Source organism: Lampris incognitus, chromosome 1, assembly GCF_029633865.1.
Source record: "Lampris incognitus isolate fLamInc1 chromosome 1, fLamInc1.hap2, whole genome shotgun sequence".
In the NCBI taxonomy this organism is placed as follows: domain Eukaryota; kingdom Metazoa; phylum Chordata; class Actinopteri; order Lampriformes; family Lampridae; genus Lampris; species Lampris incognitus.
In genome coordinates this window covers 16,462,138-16,481,445 of record NC_079211.1, presented here as the reverse complement: position 1 = coordinate 16,481,445, position 19,308 = coordinate 16,462,138, and the positions used below count along the sequence as shown (strand labels likewise).

Sequence of the window (19,308 nt, the reverse complement as noted above, 5' to 3'; positions counted from 1 at the left end):
ACGTAGGTGGCTACATACACGTCCCCATTGGCCCGACACCAGCCACCCACCAGCATTGAGTCAAGTTGTTTACCATGTTTGACATGTGAGGAAATCAGTGTGTGTACACTGCAGGGCGTGTGTTTATGCGCGTGTGTTTATAGTCAGGCCTCCCTAAGAACATCTGCCCCCTGTGACAGTCTGACAGAAGCCAGCTATGTATACAAGCAGTTTAGCCGAGCCACCGGCTACAGGCACAGACCCACGGCCAGCTTACCTTCCCACAGCCTGATATTAAACACCCGGGAGCGAGAGAGCTCAGGCTGACTCCAGATCGGTCAGCCATACAGTCGGCTATTTGTGTTGGTTGGGTGGCCCTCAAGATGCTGCAAGTTTCTCCAAAGCCAGATAAAGATTCTGACAGATTTGATATTTAATTCGTTTCTCCCGATTAAGAAAAGCTCACACCGTGTCAACAGCGCCCTGCAAGTCTTAACCACACATTAAGCATGGGGCCATTTCAGAAGCTGCTGTTTGGATGTTTCCATTGTGAGGGGGGAAAGATATGTGCGCCTATCTTGGTGGAGCTGAAAGTGGTTTTGGGCTCGGACCGTCTCCGCCAGTTGAGTATTTAATATTGATTGACCTGAATGAGTACAGGATGTGTTTGTACCCTATGATTACACAAATGGTTGGTTGCCCTAGGCGGATAAATTGGCTTTAAATCCCTGCTGCGATATATATTGTACAACACACGGGGGCTCAATAATAATTTTTTTTCTGCACAATCCTCTTTTTGTTATTTAGTCGTTCAAGTATAACCCTGTCAAATGAATAAATGACTGTTATGCTTTAAGAATTCACGTGTAATCAAAGAAATCTATCTGGAATCAACCAGTCAATTAATCAATCAATTAAACTTTATTTATATAGCACAAGTCATACATCAAATGCAACAAACATGAATTTAAATGAAAAACATGAAGATGAATAAATAAAATATAATATAGTAAAACTAATAATAAAATAAGATAACAGTAAAGGTGCAAGTCAAAATAAACACATACTAGATAAAAGCCAGGCTAAAAAGGTGTGTTTTAAGTTTTCTTTTAAAGATATCCACATTCTCTGCCAGCTTCAGGATCTCCGGTAGGCCGTTCCACAGGCTAGGGCCATAATGGCTAAAAGCGGCCTCATCATGGCTCTTAGACCAGACCCTAGGAACAACCAAGAGACAATTACCTGAAGGATCTAGTGGGTACATATCTTAAAACCATGTCAGACAAGTAGTCGGGAGCGAGACCATTTAGCGACTTGTAGATCAATAAAAGAATCTTAAAATCAATTCTGAAACTGACAGGTAAACAGTGCAGCAATTTCAAAACAGGTGTAATGTGCGCTCTCCCTCTGATCCTGGTCAGCACACAAGCAGCTGAATTTTGTATAAGTTGGAGTTGATCTATGGCTTTTTTTTGGTAGACCAGAAAGGAGAACGTTACAATAGTCCAGCCTACTAGTGATAAAAGCATGCATTCGTCTCTCAGTATTGTCCTGGAAGAGAAACGGATGCACTCTGGCGACATTTTCAAGTGATAAAAGGCAGATAGGGTCACATTTCGGATGTGAGCATTGACAATTAAATTAGAATCTATGATGACACCTAGGTTTTTAGGCTGGTGCCAGTGACTTGAATTTAGAAGTCAGTTTCTCTCTCTGTGCCACTGCTTCAATGATGAGTACCTCTGTTTTTTTCTGGTTGAGCTGAAGGAAGTTCTGAGCCATCCAAACATTAATGTGTAAAATACACTTATGGAGGGCATCAATAGGGTTTGTGTCATTAGGAGACACAGCAATATACAGTTGAGTGTCATCAGCGTAACTGTGAAAATTGATGCCATTTCTCCTGATGACACTTTCAAGAGGTAGCATATACAGATTGGAAAGGACTGGACCTAGGAACTAGCCTTGTGGTATGCCATAGTTGATAGTTCTTAGAGGAGTGTTCGTCAAGGTCAACAAAAAAATCTCTACCTGTGAGGTAAGATGTAAACCAGTTAAGAACAGTGCCAGAGACGCCAACACGTCTATGTAGTCTGTCTATGAGAATACTGTGGTCGACTGTATCAAAGGCTGCACTCAGGTAAAGGAGAACAAGGACCGAGAGTTTTTTAGTGTCCAAGTTGATCCAAATGTTGTTCACAACCTTAACCAAAGCCGTTTCTGTGCTGTGATGGGCCCGAGAACCTGACTGAATTTTTTCAAAAATGCAGTTTCAGGTAAGAAAATCACTTGACTGCTTAAAAACTAATTTCCCTACAATGTTGCTTAAAAAAAGAAAGATTAAAATTGGTCTAAAATTGCTGAGGACTGATGAGCCAAGGTTGTTTTTCTTCAGGAGGGGTTTCACCATAGCAAACTTAAGTGCAGTTGAAACAATACCTGTCTGTAAGAATAGTTAATGATAGTTTATAGTTTGGAGCTCATCTGATAAACAGTTAAACATTGTTTTAATGATAGATTGGAGCTCATGTTATAAACAGCTAAACATTGTTTTAAAAAGGTGGTGGGGATCAAGAGGGCAAGTGAAGGGCTTAAGCTGTGATACTACCTTCATAAGCACTCCAGCATCAACCAGGGCAAAAGACTCTAGGGTTATTTCACATAGTGAGGTAGGGGATTCTACGGTATCACTCCTTAGCTGAGCAATACCAGACCTGATGGTGGTTATCTTATCCCTGAAGTATGCTGCAAACTCTTTACATCTGGATGTGGAAAAAAGATCACCAGAGTCTAAAGGGACAGGGTTAATCAGATGGTCAATTGTTGAGAAGAGGATTTTTGGATTGTTCTGATTATCACTGATCAGTTTGGAGACATGGTCTTGTCTAGCATTTCTGATTGCCTTATTGTACACACCAAGGTACTCACGGAAAATCGCATGGTGGACATGTAATCTAGGCTTTCTCCATTTTTATTCTGTTCCATGACAATTTCTCTTGATTTAAGTAATTTCATAATTTTTCCAGGTTGCTCTTTGTTTGGGGTTGGCCTATTTTGTTGACGGGCAACAGCATCAATAGTTGTCCTTAGTTTGGTAATGGGTGATTTACCAGATCATCACTTGAGTAGGGATGGGTATCGCTAAGCTTTTAACAGTACTACTACTCTTACCAATACTGCTTATTGATCCGGTACTCTAACGGTAATCTCGTCGGTTCTTTTTGTTATTTTTCTAAAAGAAAAAACAAAAATTTACAGAATTATCATTGCTTTATTGTCTCATGTCTGGATAGAGAATTGCTTTTTATCATTAACCTGTGTTTGTATAATATAGTTAACTCCATGTGGACTCCAGGTTGCTAGCATATATAACATACCTGAGGTGGATGGGGCAATGAGAGATGAACTACGAGCTAGGCAGTCGAAAACTTAATTTCTCTGCCTGTATTTGATGGACTTTCACTAGATGTTTTGAAAGATGGCTCGTGTTTCTACCCTTACATGCAAAACACTGCATTGTCAGCATCAACTACTGAAGTATAACCAGAATTTTGACTGTTTAGTTCTCTCTCCGCCATTGTTACTCAGAGCTGGCTCTGTGGGTATGTGAGTGTGTAAGAGAGAGACAGAGCTGACCCCGCCCTCTGGCTCGCACAAACGACAAACTTCAAGATGGAGGTCTCTCTTGTGGATTGGGAGTACTGAAAATTCATCATTGACTAATGTCTTAATCTTATTGCAAATTAGAAAGGGAGTTGGTGAGATAAACGGTGCAAGATAACATTTATCTAGCCTAAATAAAGAGGAAATTTATTTTCGGAATTTCTCCAAAACTGTTAGCAGAACCGTTCATGTCGTAGCTTATCAATACTAAGGTCTTTAATAATTTAGCACCAGTATCCGTTTAATACTGGGTTTTGGTACCTATCCCTACACATGAGGAGGATAGAATAACTGCTATTATACTTTCTTGACTGCTCATGGAATTTGTTGCAACCTCAGGGGTAAGACACCATTTTTTTTAAACACGGCGTTCAGTATTTTTCTGTGCTGTACAGACTATAATTGAAAAGATTATGATAATAATAATCAACAGTAAGTCCATGTGTTATCACCAGATCTAAGGTGTGGCTGTGGGTATGGGTGGGTCCAGTGGACTTGATGAGTAAAATCCATATGATTCAGAATATTTATTAATTCCATGACTTTGGAATCCAACCTATTATCCACATGTAAATTAAAATCACCTATGATAATGCTTTAATCATGATTACTGTGGATAATAGGTAAGAATTCTCCAAAGTTGGCTGGGAAGATGGGGCATTGCTTAGGAGGCCTGTATAAAGTTTCTGCCAGCACAGGAGGCTGACACCTTAGTATAATGGCATGATGCTCAAATGAACAAAAGTCTCCCAAAAATATATCCCTGCTGGCAAGAGCAGCTGGGAGTGCAGTTGCCGTCCTACTGTCCTTCTTCCCTTGTCTACAGGAATGGGAGGAACTATAGGCCTCAGTAAGAGCAGCTGGTCTGTCAGTGCTGAGCCAGGTTTCAGTTAAAAACATGGGGTCAGGCATCCGGGTGGTCGGGCGTCCGGGTAGCATAGCGGTCTATTCCGTTGCCTACCAACACGGTGATTGCCGGTTCGAATCCCTGTGCGGGTGGGGAGCTGGATGTGGGTATGTGTCCTGGTCGCTGCACTAGCGCCTCCTCTGGTCAGTCAGGGCACCTGTTCGGGGGGGGGGGACTGGGGGGAATAGTGTGATCCTCCCATGTGCTATGTGCCTCTGGCAAAACTCCTCACTGTCAGGTAAAAAGAAGCGGCTGGTGACTCCACATTTATTGGAGGAGGCGTGTGGTAGTCTGCAGCCCTCCCCGGATTGGCACAGGGGGTGGAGCAGCGACTGGGACGGCTCAGAAGAGTGGGGTAATTGGCTGGATACAACTGGGGAGAAAAAGGGGGAAAATGTTAAAAACATCGGGTCCAGTTTGCGTGCTGCAATAAGGTCGTTAATAAGAAATGTCTTAGTATAAATGAATGTACATTAAAAAGTCAACGAATGTAAGCGTACAAAATATTGATAGGACCGACAGTATTTCACAGAGGCTGTAAATGTGACTGTTCTATAGAAGTTGTCATCCATTATGAGGTTGCCACACTGATTTTGTAGCGTGTGTGTGAGTGAGCGAGAGAGAGAGAGAGAGAGAGAGAGAGAGAGAGAGAGAGAGAGAGAGAGAGAGAGAGAGAGAGAGAGAGAGAGAGAGAGAGAGAGAGAGAGAGAGAGAGAGAGAGAGAGAGAGAGAGAGAGAGAGAGAGAGAGAGAGAGAGAGAGAGAGAGAGAGAGAGAGAGAGAGAGAGAGAGATCGATCGTAATTGGTGAGTGAACACTTTTCCTGCCATGGTCATTTTCCAAGCTGATAGTAAAGAGGTGAAGGGAATAGAGTAAATGTAGTGGCAGTGAGCGTGGATTATGTATGTATATATCTGTATGTGTTTGTGTGTTACGGTCTCTCCGTGTGTTGGAGAGAGAAAGTGAGGGAGGGAAACTGCACATTCAATAGTGGATATGAAAAAAAAAATGAAAAAAAAGGGAAAACCATCTCCATCCAGGCTTTCCGGCGTTCTCCTGGTGAAGGTGGCGTGCTCGGTCTACATGGTAGGGATAATTGATTTTAATTGATATGTATGGCATGTTCATGCTGCGGCCCAGGAGGAACAAATCAATTTGACACCATTCTCTTGATATGAGCTTTTCTCTCTCTCCGTCTCTCCCCCCGGTTCCTCTCATGGGTCCATTCATTCAGCAGCCGGGGCTGCCTGCCAGTGCTATGCCCGGGGGCAGGGGCCTGGGCTGACTTGCCCGGGGGCGGAGAGCATGGGGGGGAAGGGCTAGTTGGAGGCTCTGTAAGGGGCTTTGAGTGGGCCCTAGTGTAGGCGGCGCTTTATATGAAAGTCGCCGAGGGCAGGGCGTATGAATAGGGGCGGCTGGGAAGTTGGGCTGGGAAGGTCCAGGATGCACCCCACAGTGCTTTTGTGAGCTCCCACATCCGTGTGTGCATATGTGTGTGCGTGCGTATTGAATAAGAGGAGGGAGGGGGTGGCATATGTGAGATCATGTGCTCATATTCACCAGTGGAATGTAAAAGGGGAGGGAGGGAGGGAGGGGGGGGTCTGTCCTCCACTCCTGCCCACTCCTCTCCTCTCCTCTCCTATGTTTTCTGTTCCGTTCTGCTGTACTGTAACGCAGGTCTGTTTTCACAAGGTCTTAACAGGATTGAGCGGGCCGCAGACCCGTCCAGATGAAACAAAACGAGCCTCATTTGGTTGTTTTGAAAATGACTCGCTTTATTTTGTTTGGTTCAGGCGGATCCACCTCGTTTGACGCGAGGAGGGTGTCTCTCATGCGCGCACACACACAAGGGGTCATTTCCAAGAAATGACGTTGGCGTCTCACACGGCTCTCCCTCTGCTCACTCGCGCCGCTTCCCTCAACAGGTCCTTCGAGTCTCTAGACGGCTCGGAAAGACTGAAAGATTCAATTCAGCCAAGCCGGCCTCCCACCAACAACCCCCCCCCAAACCCCGCCAGCCACCCACCCCTTTTCCCTTCTGCCTCATCAAAAGTACAATAATCTTCTCTCGCGCCTCTCCTCCTCTCCATCGCATGGCTACGCGCAGAACCGGAGTGGCGCTGATTAAGCCGATAGAGAGAAAAACGAGAGACAAAGTCCCAGCCCACCAGTTTAGTTTCACATCCTGGACCAGAGCTGGGACGCAGCTTGCCAAGTGGAGGGCTTTTAAACTGGGCTAAACACTAATTGCTGCCCTATTTCTTTTATGTTGCTTCTTTCCCATCTGCGACGGCGCTTCCAGACCTCCACAGCAGCCAGAGCCTCGTTATGGCAGACAGCTAACAAAGGCTGGGAAACAGAAGCGGAGAATTCACTTAGGATAGCTATCTAACCGCCAGCGAGGAGGCCTGCTCGGAAAATTGAATCAATGACAGGGGCCGGCTTGTGATAAAATCCTTTAGGGATATTAAGACTTTGGAAATCTTAATTATTCATCTAAATTGTTGCTCCTCGCTTTGATGAAGTAATGAATGGGACGGGGGGGGCGACGGGGGGAATGAAAAATGGAGAGGTAGAGTCAAGGAAACAATTTTTTTCTTTTTGAACATTTGAGTTTTTGTTTTTTTGTAAAATGGAGAACATTTGGTGAAGTTGCCAGTCTTCCCTGCAAAAAAAGGGGGGGGAATGGAAACACCCCCCCCCGACACAAAAACCGCCTACTTGTTGAGCGAAACAAATCAATGCGCTAATTGTGGTTCACTTGATTTTTCTTTTTTGTTCTTTTTTGTGTAGGGAGTTTGTTTCACACTTGTTTTTCTGTTTCGTGTGTGTGTGCGCGCGTGTGTGCGTGCGTGCGTGCTCGGGGTTGGGAGAGTGGAGGTGGGTAGGCAGGGACCAAGGGAGGTGAGTGAAAGAGAAATGAGGGAAATGTTGAGGAGGTGAATAAGAGGAGAAGGATAAAGCAATAGAGGGAATGAGATTGGGTAGCAGACATAGAGAAGGGCCGAGATGGGGGGGTGGGGTGGGGGGGTGGAGGAGAGAAAGAGCCGGCGGTGCAGTGAAGGAGAGGGGTGGTCAGCAACAAAGCCTAACGTCGCCATGGAGACCTGTTTATGCCTCACTGATGCATCTTGTAGATCCAATTAGAGACTTGATTGTGCCGTGTCTTCGCACACACAAGCACGCTTGAGTCTGCATGTGTGTGCACTCGCACGTTGGCGCACACACACACATGTTTATGCACAAAAGGTTGCCGCTGAAAACCAGCAAACTGTTGAGAGGCTTGGACAAAGGATGCCCCTGCCCTCTCTCCTATCGCCCCTTGCATTAACCCCCCCACCCCCCCCACCTCCAACCTTTCGACAATGGCATGGAAATAACGTCTCACCCACTTCCAAGCCTCTGCACTTCGCTCTTATGAGGGGCCCTTTCCAATTTGCATATTCTTTCATGACATCATATTCAGCGAGCAGGCGAGGGGGGGGGGCTGACCGTATCACAAATTTCATTTTGGATTTATCTCTTTTGTGAATTAAGTCGTTTGTTTGGCAATGCCTTTTTTTTCTCTCCCCCAAATGGAGCGGACATGAATGCAGAAAAAGGCCTTAATCCCATCATGTTAATTTTCATGGGGGGTTTATTTCTTGAAAATGGGACTTTTTAAATGGTCATTTTCCACAATGGCCGACTGTTGGTCAGTGTTAAACGTCAGATGAAGAGGGTCTAACGTGCTCCCCTCCACATGCGCCTATCGAAAAACACACGAACACGTGCACGCCTCTGTCGTTGTCTCTCAGAAGGCGTAGCAGACCTCCATCCCCGGGCCTGTCTGAAGAGTCTGTTATTTAGTGGTGAAATGATGTGTGTGACGGTGAAATGAAGGGCTGTAGATAAAGTGAGATTACTCTGAGAGAGAGGGAATAAGAGAGAGAGAGAGAGAGAGAGAGAGAGAGAAAACGGGGAGAAAATGAGAGAAAAAAATGAACGAGAAGGAGGGAGTAGGGATACAGAGAGAGGGAGAGAGAGGGAGAAGGGCCCAGCCCCTGATGTCTTGTTAAAACGTGAGGGATCAGAAAGAACAACAAATGCATTGCGCGCTGCTAAATCCTGCTTAAATCTGCTGGCATGGGCAGATCTAGCAGATAGCCCCGCTGCTGTGCTCGCAGTCTGCGACCACAATACACACACACACACACACACACACACACATACATATAAACACACGCACACACACACATAAACACACCCGTGGTCAGTCCGGCTGTCTGGGTTAATGCTTGGCTAACTGGGACAGCAGAGCTGAACCATGTTGACACTTTAAGCCTCAAACAAGTCCAGAACAATGATTCGGCCCATCTGCCCCCACTACTCCACACCCCCCCCCTTCAGACCGCAACCATAGCTCATTTTGCTGACCAACCACAAATATACACATGCACAGAAGCATGAACACATACTTATGGGCATTACCTACCTACACACACACACACACACACACTCACTCGAGGACCCCCCCCAACCCCCTCTCGCCATATGCACACGTCCACGTATAATGTATACACAGCTTGAGCTTCCTCCTGTTCTCCAACTTTAGCGAATAAAGGAGAACAAGTGCTGAACTGATTGAGTTGGCACTGAGGAGCGAGGTGGCGAGGTACATTATGGCCAGATGGATTATCTTAATCCCCCGGTAGATGATCGGGGGCAGAAGGAAGATGAACCAGGATCTCTTAACCTCTCCACCGACCCCCTCGCTTCTTTTTCATCCCCAAACACAGAATTGTGAAGGAGGGATAGCTTAGATATCACGTTTAGAGCTCAGGTGTAATAGAGAGGCTCTAAAAATATGAAACCAATCCTATGCGGCCTTGGTATGTAGCTGCTTCCATCCGCAGCCATTTTCCGCCGGCCATTTTGTGGTGGCCATTTTGTGTCTCTCCCAGTAAACTTTTTGTTTTGTTTTGGCAGTAGTTAGTTTTTGTTGATTTGGATCCAGTGAGCAAAAAAAAAGAAAAGAAAAGAAAAGAAGTTGTACTGTTTTTGTAAAATACACTGTTCAGTACCACAGCACATTAGCCAACATTTTTATTTTCTATTTTACGTTTTCACTTTGTGAAATACTGCTAATGAGCAGAAAGAGGGAAAAATGTCCTTAGACTATAGTTCCCACGCTACCTCTGAAAGCCCTGCCAGAAGAACTTAAAGAAGTAAAAACCGATTCCTAAAGCATTAAAACTGGATTATGACTACTTTGTCTGTGTTTCTCACACAACCTGCAACCTTCCCACTTCTCTTATTTCACTCACTCACCTTCCTCTTCTCTCCTACTACCCAGGTTCCTGGCCGGGAAGGGCCTGGTGATCTACCCAAACATTGGGGACAAGCTGGACATCATCTGTCCCAAGGCAGACCCAGGCAGGGAGTACGAGTTCTACAAGCTGTACCTGGTGAAGAGGGAGCAGGCGGAGAGCTGCAGCACGGTCCTGGACCCCAATGTACTGGTCAACTGCAACAAACCTGAGAAGGACATCAAGTTCACCATCAAGTTCCAGGAGTTCAGCCCGAACTACATGGGTCTGGAGTTCAACAGGAACAACAACTACTACATCACCTGTAAGTCGCTCTTATAAGTAGTAGACGGCACTGGTACTTGGTGCCCCAAACTCAGAGAACCAGGTGCTCATTGGTGTACCGTTTACGTGTTCAAAGAAATTATTGCATAGCTACAGCAGCTGCGTAAGTATTCATACCAGTGTGTGTGATCTGAAAATGTGTATGCACATTCAATGCAGAGCAATGTCCCTGTCTACACAAACAGCAAAAAAAACGCAAAAAAAAAGAAAGAAAAGTGATGGACCTTTCTTGTGCTTAAAAACAATCGCAAGTGAGCAAGCAGAAGGTGGTTCTGATCAGTAAAAGCCACACACACACCTATCTTCTGGACCTTCTGGAAAACTTTTCAGGCTTGAAATTCTTTCGTTTTTTTCTTTTTCTTGCTTTTTTTTCTTCTTTAACCCCTGCATATTTTTTTGTTATGGAGCCACAGACGGTTTGCTGAGGAATGTTCCTCTGTCCCCGATTCACACTTAGCTACACATATTTACACCTTATAACCTTAAGCTCATACAACTTTCTGCATGTTAGTACACCCAATCCTCTGTGGAAGGCCATTGCGGTAGCTCAGCTGGAGCAGTTGAGGGGAAACTGCCTGACTCAAGGGCACTAACACAGTATTTGTTGAGGTAGTGAAGGAAGACTGCTCCTTATTCTCCTTCATTCGTCTTGGTCGAGGAGCATGTCAGCAGGGTACATACTTGCTTACCAGGGAACTAAGGCCTTCTGGCTAAAGGACAATTTCCCTACTCACTAGGCCCCCCTGCTGCACAATGATCGGAAATTTGGAAAAAGGAAACTCCCCGGTTTGTTTGGGTGCGCAATCTCTTTTAAAGGGAAGACGCATGCCTAATTAAACCTCTAAAATGTTATTTATTTGATACCGGACAGCTCGGTCCATATTTATGAACTCTCCCACAAAGCCGGAGAGCATGGGAGCCATAAAGCTTGCGATGTTATCAAGCAACACTTTACCGAGCCGCTCCCTTGATGTGGACTACAAAAAATGTTTTGTTTGAGCTTTGTCACATCGAAATGAGCTTTAGCGAAAACTTTGGGGTTTTTTTTTTCCTGTTCTTGCAAAATTGTCTTCACATTCATCACAAGGCAGCTCTGTAACATTTTTCCTCAATACATCACAGATCCGATCTTTTCTACTGACTCTTTATAGGAGACATGTGTGCAGGCACATATCCTGCCTGTGGTCCAAGATGAAAGGGGTAGCATATTGATTCTTTTTTTGGGGTAAGATTTTGATTTTTCTACCGTAGAGCCCCTTGTAGTGCTTCTCTGCCGCGTAGCCGTTCCCCTCTAGCAGCGTGCAGAGTGCCCAACACTTCCAAAGTGTTTGGGCTGCAAAATCGTAACTAGCCTCAGTTGTAAATCCTTCCCAAACCACAGCCCGATGTTGGATCATTATTAGGCTCATATACTGTGCCGTCTCCACGTCAGCAGTAATCGGATATGGTATTTGTCTCGGTATTATGTTAATGTTGTTGTCCCCTCCAACAGGAACTGCTTGCTTTATTTATTCTCCTGCTGCTTGCGCACACGTTGCGGCGCACTCCATCTATCATTTAGATAATGACCATGCATGGTTGCTGCGTGTTCGCAGTATGTGTTTTTGTTTCTGCATGTGTGGGTGTGAGAGAGAGGGAGAGAGAAAGAAAGATTGAAAGCACCTGCAAAAATTATATCTACTCCATGGTTTTCCTGCTTTTCCTGTATGTGTGTACAGTAGAGCCCTGTATGTGTCTTGAGCCGCCACCCCCCCCCCCCCCCCCCTTAGGCTAGCTTATCCCTGGCTGTGAGATGTGAGTACGTTATCCTGCCGTCCCTGCTGGGAATGCGGTCCAGCCGGCCAGCAGAGCGGCGTAAATCTGCTCTGCTATAAAGACCCCCGGCTTATCTGGCCTGATTAACGGTCAAACACGGCAGACAGCGGTCGGGACGAGAGGAAGATGCATGGGGAGTGGACATTCCACCAAATCTTCTGAGAATTCCCCCACCCCAAACACTTAGACATACACAGTTCACTCCCCCCCCCCCGCACTCCCTGTCCCCCACTCCCCTCCGTGGGGTAGAATAAGCAACAAATGGTGTGGGGTTGAGTAAGCGACAAATGGTGGTGTTGTTTGTTTTTAATCTGCGCTTGTTTTTTTGTGTGTGTGTGTGTGTGTGTTTACAAGCACACACTTACATCAGAGAGCTCTGTTTGTCTCCCACGCTCTGGCGCCACCCAAACAGGACCGGTCCTCCCTGTTCCGTCCACTCTGGACCTGTCCTGCCACAGGCTCTCTCACTGCCCTGTCAGGAGCCAAGGCAGGGTCAGAGATCAAAACTCAGAGCCTTGAGGTCAGGGAGACACAGCAGGGGGTCAGTCATGATAACCCTGCCCTGATCTACACCCCAGACCTGTACCAGCACCAGCCCCTGCTGTCCGTCAACACCCCCCCCCATCCCCCTTCCTCCTCCTCCCCCCAATCCCCAAGCCCCCGCCCTCATCCTTCTATCCCCGGTGTAAGACCCGAACAAACTGGTTGTATTTCATAGCTTTGTCTAAACACAGGATATGGAATGAGCTGTTTGTGAGGAAAATGGCCATTCTGTGTTTAGGGGTTAGAGTCAGGGGAGAAGTGATTTGAGACAGGAGGCTTTTATGGAGAGGGAAATATAATGGAATAAGAGAGCAGGGGGCAAAAGAGAGAGACCGAGATGACATGCACACTTACACTCACGATCACACAAACACATACCCACGCACACCTACTCTTTAATACATCCTCTATAGGGCCAAGTAGACTCTGTCAGCGCCCTGCATTTTTCTTTCCATTTGGGTTCCCGTTGAAATGATGTACCATGACTGCTCTGTGATGTGTTCGCGGTGGCCAGCCGGTCCTGTGCCGCTCTGTTCTATATAAGGACAAGGCCATAAGGCGGTAAACACAGGCAGGCTGTCGTCATGCACTCCAATTCTTCCTTGATTTCCTTTGCAGCCAGCAGGGTAAGGCTGATCCCCCTTGACAGCTGTCACTCTCCATCTCTGTGCACCATCATGGACACTAACATACGCAGAGCTCCCCTGCAGAATACTGACTCGGGTGGTGCACATACTAACCGCCACGAGACTGTTGCCACAGTGAAGTATATATTGCCCACACAAACCCAGTAGATCTGCTGGTTGAAAACTTTTTTGTTGACCTACATTGTCAATACGTTGTCTCTTGTGAATTTCGCATGCTAATTATGAGTATTTGCCCTGTTTTCAGGCTGCTAATGCTCTAGCGTTGAGCATTTTACTCGGTTTAGCACACATGGCATGTACTTGGAAAAGTTTAAGCAGGACAACACAGGCAGTATCTGTTTATCATTATAATGTGTGGACTCATTCTTCCCTGCTGTAAAAAAAACAAAACTGGTTACTTGGATGCCGACCAAGACAAAAAGAAAATGGAAGAGGGTCTTGGAAGACATCAGACACCGAAAATGTACCAAAATCTTTCCGCCACAATTAAACCAGATAGGGTCAAAGTTGTTACACACGGGTTAACACTCCTGCTCTTTACCATGGGTTTTAAGTTTTCTGTTACTCATACACACACACACACACAGGGCATCATACACTAAACACTAGGTGCCTGCTTTTTGCTCCTTTTTTGCCCTCGGGACGTTAAAGGTCAAGGTTGAAATCCCTTATCCCACTACAGCTGATCAGAGGATCCTGCCCTGCCCTACATTTGCAAGGGGGTAAACACTGCAACATATGTGCATCGTGCATGCTCCCGGGCAGGTATACTGTGTGTTAGGTGAGTGTGCACGCAAACAAATGCATGCAAACATGCGTGCGCGCGCACACACACACACACAAGTCTAAATATAGTCGCATAAACATGCAGACAGCATGACAGTCACAAAGTCATGTAACAGGAGGATAATAACTTGATGGCAAAAAAGGCCAAATGTGATCTAGGAATTAACGTAATCAAATCACAGCGACTCAGAAATGGCAAAAGAGATTAGTCGGAGATGCGTTTTTTACGGGAAAAGATGTTTTCATTGTCTTTGAAGAAACCTGCACGCACACTGTGTCTTATGTGCATTTAAAGGCTTTCATGAAGAAAATGCACAACCATTGGTTTGTAATTTCCCTCAGGTATGTAGTATGTGATCTAATACTAATGTGAAAGCCAAAAGACTGAAAGCTTTGCGTGCTCTGTCGCTTGCCTAAGATGTGCTGATTTCTTCTAGGCCTGTTCAGACACTGCCCTCTTTTTGAAAAATGTAAAACCGTGATTAATGATATATTTTTAAGAGCACGTTTTATTCTCACTGTGAAGAGTTCACATTTTTCAAATCTGTGTGTTATTTATTACTTCGCACTAAACGTCTGATAGCTCTAAAATGTAGAAAATCCAAAAGGTTTACCCTTTTTTTTGGGGGCGGGGGTGTTTTTCTCCCCAATTGTGTAGAGCCAAGTACCCCACTCTTCCGAGCCATCCCGGTCGCTGCTCCACCCCTTCTGCTGATCCGGGGAGGGCTGCAGACTACCACATGCCTCCTCCGATACATGTGGAGTCGTCAGCCGCTTCTTTTCACCTGACAGTGAGAAGTTTCGCCAGAGGGGGACGTAGTGCGTGGGAGGGTCACGCTATTACCCCCCCGAACAGGTGCCCCGATCGATCAGAGGAGGCGCTAGTGCAGCGACCAGGACACACACCCACATCCGGCTTCCCACCCGCAGACACGGCCAACTGTGTCTGTAGGGACGCCCGACCAAGCCGAAGATAACGCGGGGATTCGAACCGGCGAGCCCCGTGTCGGTAGGTGACAGAATAGACCGCTACGCCACCTGGACGCCCTAGGTTTACCTTTATATACAATAAAATAGGGTGAGTAAAAGTGTTCAACATCATGTCAACCAAAGAGCTGGCTTGTCTCGGTGTATTTTGACTTTAAAGTTCAACTTACATTGTTTAAATGGGCTTTCGTTCCATTTGTATAACATTACGCACAGCAGTTTACGTTAACATTTCTTCAAACGGTGGACGACAATACTGCAACAGGACTCGTCAATCTCCCGAAACGTGGTTTTGCTCAGATTTTGTTGATTGCAGAGGCTGAGTTATCCCTGAACCCGCTGACAGCAGTTGTAATACGTTACTGACTTGGGGTAATTGTCATTGATGCAAGCAATTACAAGCATAAGCAGCTAATCATTAATCCGCAACAGATTTCATTTTCAAAGTATCCTCCCAAACTCCGCTAATAGGTGAGGTTAGCACTGGCGGAGAAGCGCGGCCGGCGATAAGGAGATTTAGCCTCCCCATGAGCGAAGGTATCCCAGCGGTTATGAGAGTGGCGGTGTAATATGTGGCTTTCTGCTTGCTTTGCAAATCTATCTAGGCTGCCTCTGCTGGTTCTGCTTTGGATATTTCATTCAGAGAGGGTTAGCAGGCACTGCGTTATTGTTGCCGGTTATTGCCTTTCGTTTATTACAGGGGAGTTTGTTTAGGGGGAAGGCGGGAGGGGGGGGGATTTGGGGGACGTATGTATATGTGTGTGTGTGTGTGTGTGTGTGTGGTGGGAGTGGTGGGGGGCTACGGAGGGGATGGGAGGGAAGACACGAGGACATCCTTTTAGAGGGAGGGCTGCTCACGCGGCCGTACAACTGAATGGTAACCATTGGTTACGGTTGAACCCGTCGCTCCTCGATGAAGCTGATATATTCATGAATTCATCTCAATTAGTCTGCTCCGTGCATCGCCAAACGCAGACACTCATCCCTCCTTGGCCGTGCTTCATGCTTATCTCATTAGAATATTTTATCTCGCGTGCTAGGCGTCTTCTCTCCCTCTCGCTCCTACGGTGCTATTTACACATTCTCCCCTACTCCTTTCCCATTGCTCCTTCACTCTCTCCCTCCCTCCCATCCCACCATTCTCGGTAAATCTGCTGTCAACTCTCTGCAAAGGATGGGGTGGGGGTATGTGAGAAGGTGCGAGCGCGGGCATTTCTGTGCATGCTCATATGCATGCACGCCTGTGCAGCCGTGCGTGTAAGTTGCACCGTTCATTGGATGTCTGTGGTGAAGTCATCATTGTTAACCAATAGCTTAGATCTCTTCGTGGCATGCAGACCAAGAGAGACCACAGAGCCAACTCTTGTGAAAAAAAACAACACTGTTGATTTTTCCTCTCCTCTGCTAACACAAACTCATAACTCCACCACCCACCCACCCCACCCACCCCCCGTCTGAAGCTTTCACTCTGAATGATTCTCAGTCGTTCAAAGTTGCTTCCTAAGTTTCTTTAGTTTCGTTCATTATGCGGAACCCATCGCTGCGGTTTTGCAGCTCTGAAATAGCTGCAGGCGAAAGGATAGGAGACAGCTTAAGACCACTGGAAAGATCTGTGTTTAGAGAACAATCCATAGTGATTAGGGAAAGAAAATGTACGGCGTGAGATGATGAGCATCTTTGTCCACAAGGAGGGCTGTATTGGACGTTGCTTTGGTGCATTAAAAAAAAAGAAGAAATAAAATAAGGATGGAATAAAACAGTGATGGCCCATAATCTAAAACATTCTTGGACAACATATTTCACTATCCATCTGAGACATCTGAGGTCGTTTGCCCTCTGCTTTGCCAACAACACATATTCTCAATGTCTTTCTTCTCCGGCCAAGCGCTCGGCTCCAATCACGGTTCTTTCAGATGGAGCTCTCTCTCTGTCTCTCTCTGTCTCTCTCTGTCTCTCTCTCTCTCTCTCTCTCTCTCTCTCTCTCTCTCTCTCTCTCTCTCTCCCACTCTCTCTCTCTCTCCCACTCCCTAGAACAGTGGTTTCTCTCTTCCAAGGCACACTCTGAAATGGCTTTGTTTTCCGACAGCCTTTCAGTGGCACCCTCGGCCCGGGCCTGCCAAAAAATTCCGCCTCCCTGAATTAGAGCCCGGCTTGTTTACACAAACTCATCGGAGAAATATGGATCTGTAATTATAGAGATTCTTAGTTTTAATGTCGCATCCTTGCTGTGGAAACCACTGAATGCTTGGTCAGCTCCCGACGAGGGCCGGCTGATGAAACTGACTGACTAACGTTTCTGGCGAGCGCGTTTCGGTGGGAGGGAGAAGAGCGTCTTGATGGAATTGCATCTGTGTGGAGCAAAGCAAACAAACATGAATCACAAGGCGGTGATAGGGATGGCTGTGGTTGTCCGACGCATAAATACAGAGTCTAAATACTGCTCTTACCGGCATGAGCCAAGCCCGTTTCTGTGAATTCAGCTCGGTGCCAAAACGGACCGTGCTCCATTCCAGCAAGACCACAAGCACACAAACACTGTAACAGAAGCACACAAACACACTGGAGGCGTGCGGGCACAAATATACACACAAAAAAAGGCATAAATAGGCGCAAAACCACATGGGCAGATGCAAATATATACTCATAAGCACGCACTTGCATGCAAGTACATGCTGAAGCACAGAAGCCACATATACATTATTATGCACGGCAACACACCCGTGCAAACTCATCCATCCTTTCCTCTTGGCCAGATTTGCTTACATAATAGAAGTGGCCATATGTATTGTCTGCTTGTTAATGCACGTGAGAGCGTCGTCTTAGCCGAGCGTGAAATATTTTCCGTCAGCGATTCCACAGAAGTGAATCTGTTTGCTGTCAGAGTCTATGCGTGTGTGATGGATGGATGGATGGATGGACGAGGCGGGACTGAAAAGAAAGCGACGTCTTCACGTGATAAATAAATACGTTGTGCGATGGTAAGCTCACGCCGTCAGCCCTGTGCGCTGCCTCTCAAAGTGAGCTGATGATTTGGTACACGGCACCAAACAATTTCACTTCCCCGTTCCTAGTAAACCCATTTTTCCCATTTCTCTCCATCTTGCTCTCTCTCTCTCAGCCTTTCTCTTTTTCTTGTTTCTCTCTTTTTCTACCACAAATGCATCTCTCTCTCTACCCCCCCCCTCCAGCCATTCCCTTGTTTATTCCCTTCTTCCTCTGCTTAGATCTCCCCCCCTTCCTCCCCATTGCTTCTACACAGTGACAGATCCCTCAGGAAATTGTTTCGAGTCTCCAGACATTTTTGCATTGTGGATGTTTATTTGTGCTGAGGCCCGGGGCCGGGGTGCCGGGGGCCAGCTCGGTCTCCGCGTGTTCTCAGACCAGGGGTTAAGCCCCCGAGCCACACGGCCCTCTGCACAAAATACTGATTCTCGATCAGTATGGCTTCCTCGTGTAACCAATACCATTGACAAACAGAAAGTAGAACCAGACAGGATGTAATCATTGTATGAGTGTTTGTGTGTGCGTGAGTGTGTGTGCATGAGTATGTGTGTGTGTATGTGTGTGTGTGTGTGTTTATTTGTGCGTGAGCATGAATACTGGACTGAGTATAGTGTGTGTGTGTGTGTGTGTCTGCTGACACGTATGTATGAGTTATGCATGTGTGTGCATGCCTTCCGTCAGCCGCGGACCCGATGTGTATTAGGATGTAATCAGCAGTGTTCTTCTGTGGTCTGCTATGCTCTCTGATTGGGGTTTTGGCTAACAGCGGCAGAAGGGAGGAGAAGTGCGTTTCTTTTCCTGCCTCTCGTGTTGCACACCAGTTCTCATGGTCGAGGAGGCTCCACTGTGGTTTGGACCCACACGCCGCTCGCTACTCTGGCCCATTACACATTAGCCATCATCTACAGCAGACTATCTATTGATCTGTCTCTGTATCTGTCTATTTGTGGCTGCCTGTCTGAGTATCTATATGTCGTCTGCCTCTTGATCCATCTCTCAGCCTTCCTTCCTCTGTGCAGTAGGTGTGTGTGTGTGTGTGTGTGTGTGTGGTGCCTTGGATCCCCTGGTAGCTACAGTCAGCTTTGTTCAGTTGCCTCCATGTTAGCAGGCATAGGAGATTCCCCCAGGGCTCAGGCACACACACACACATTTACACTTCCACACAGGTGCACCCACACACATAGTGTGCGCTCATTGGTGTACCTCTCACAGATTCTGGTTTTGTGGATAACAGATGGGAGGACAGACTCCTCTAAAACAGGTTTATGACTTCTCTCTCTCTCTCTCTCTCTCTCTCTCTCTCTCTCTCTCTCTCTCTCTCTCTCTCTCTCTCTCTCTCTCTGGGA

The 19,308-nt window shown here is 46.4% G+C and overlaps 1 protein-coding gene across 1 annotated transcript in view; it reads left to right on the top strand.

Annotated features, from left to right (window-relative positions):
• Positions 1–19,308, top strand: part of efnb1 (ephrin-B1) — a 64,765-nt gene that overhangs the window by 21,574 nt on the left and 23,883 nt on the right. The window contains exon 2 of the mRNA XM_056287549.1: positions 9,884–10,161. Coding sequence (XP_056143524.1) covers positions 9,884–10,161 — 278 coding nt within the window. The remainder of the gene's footprint in view (positions 1–9,883; positions 10,162–19,308) is intronic.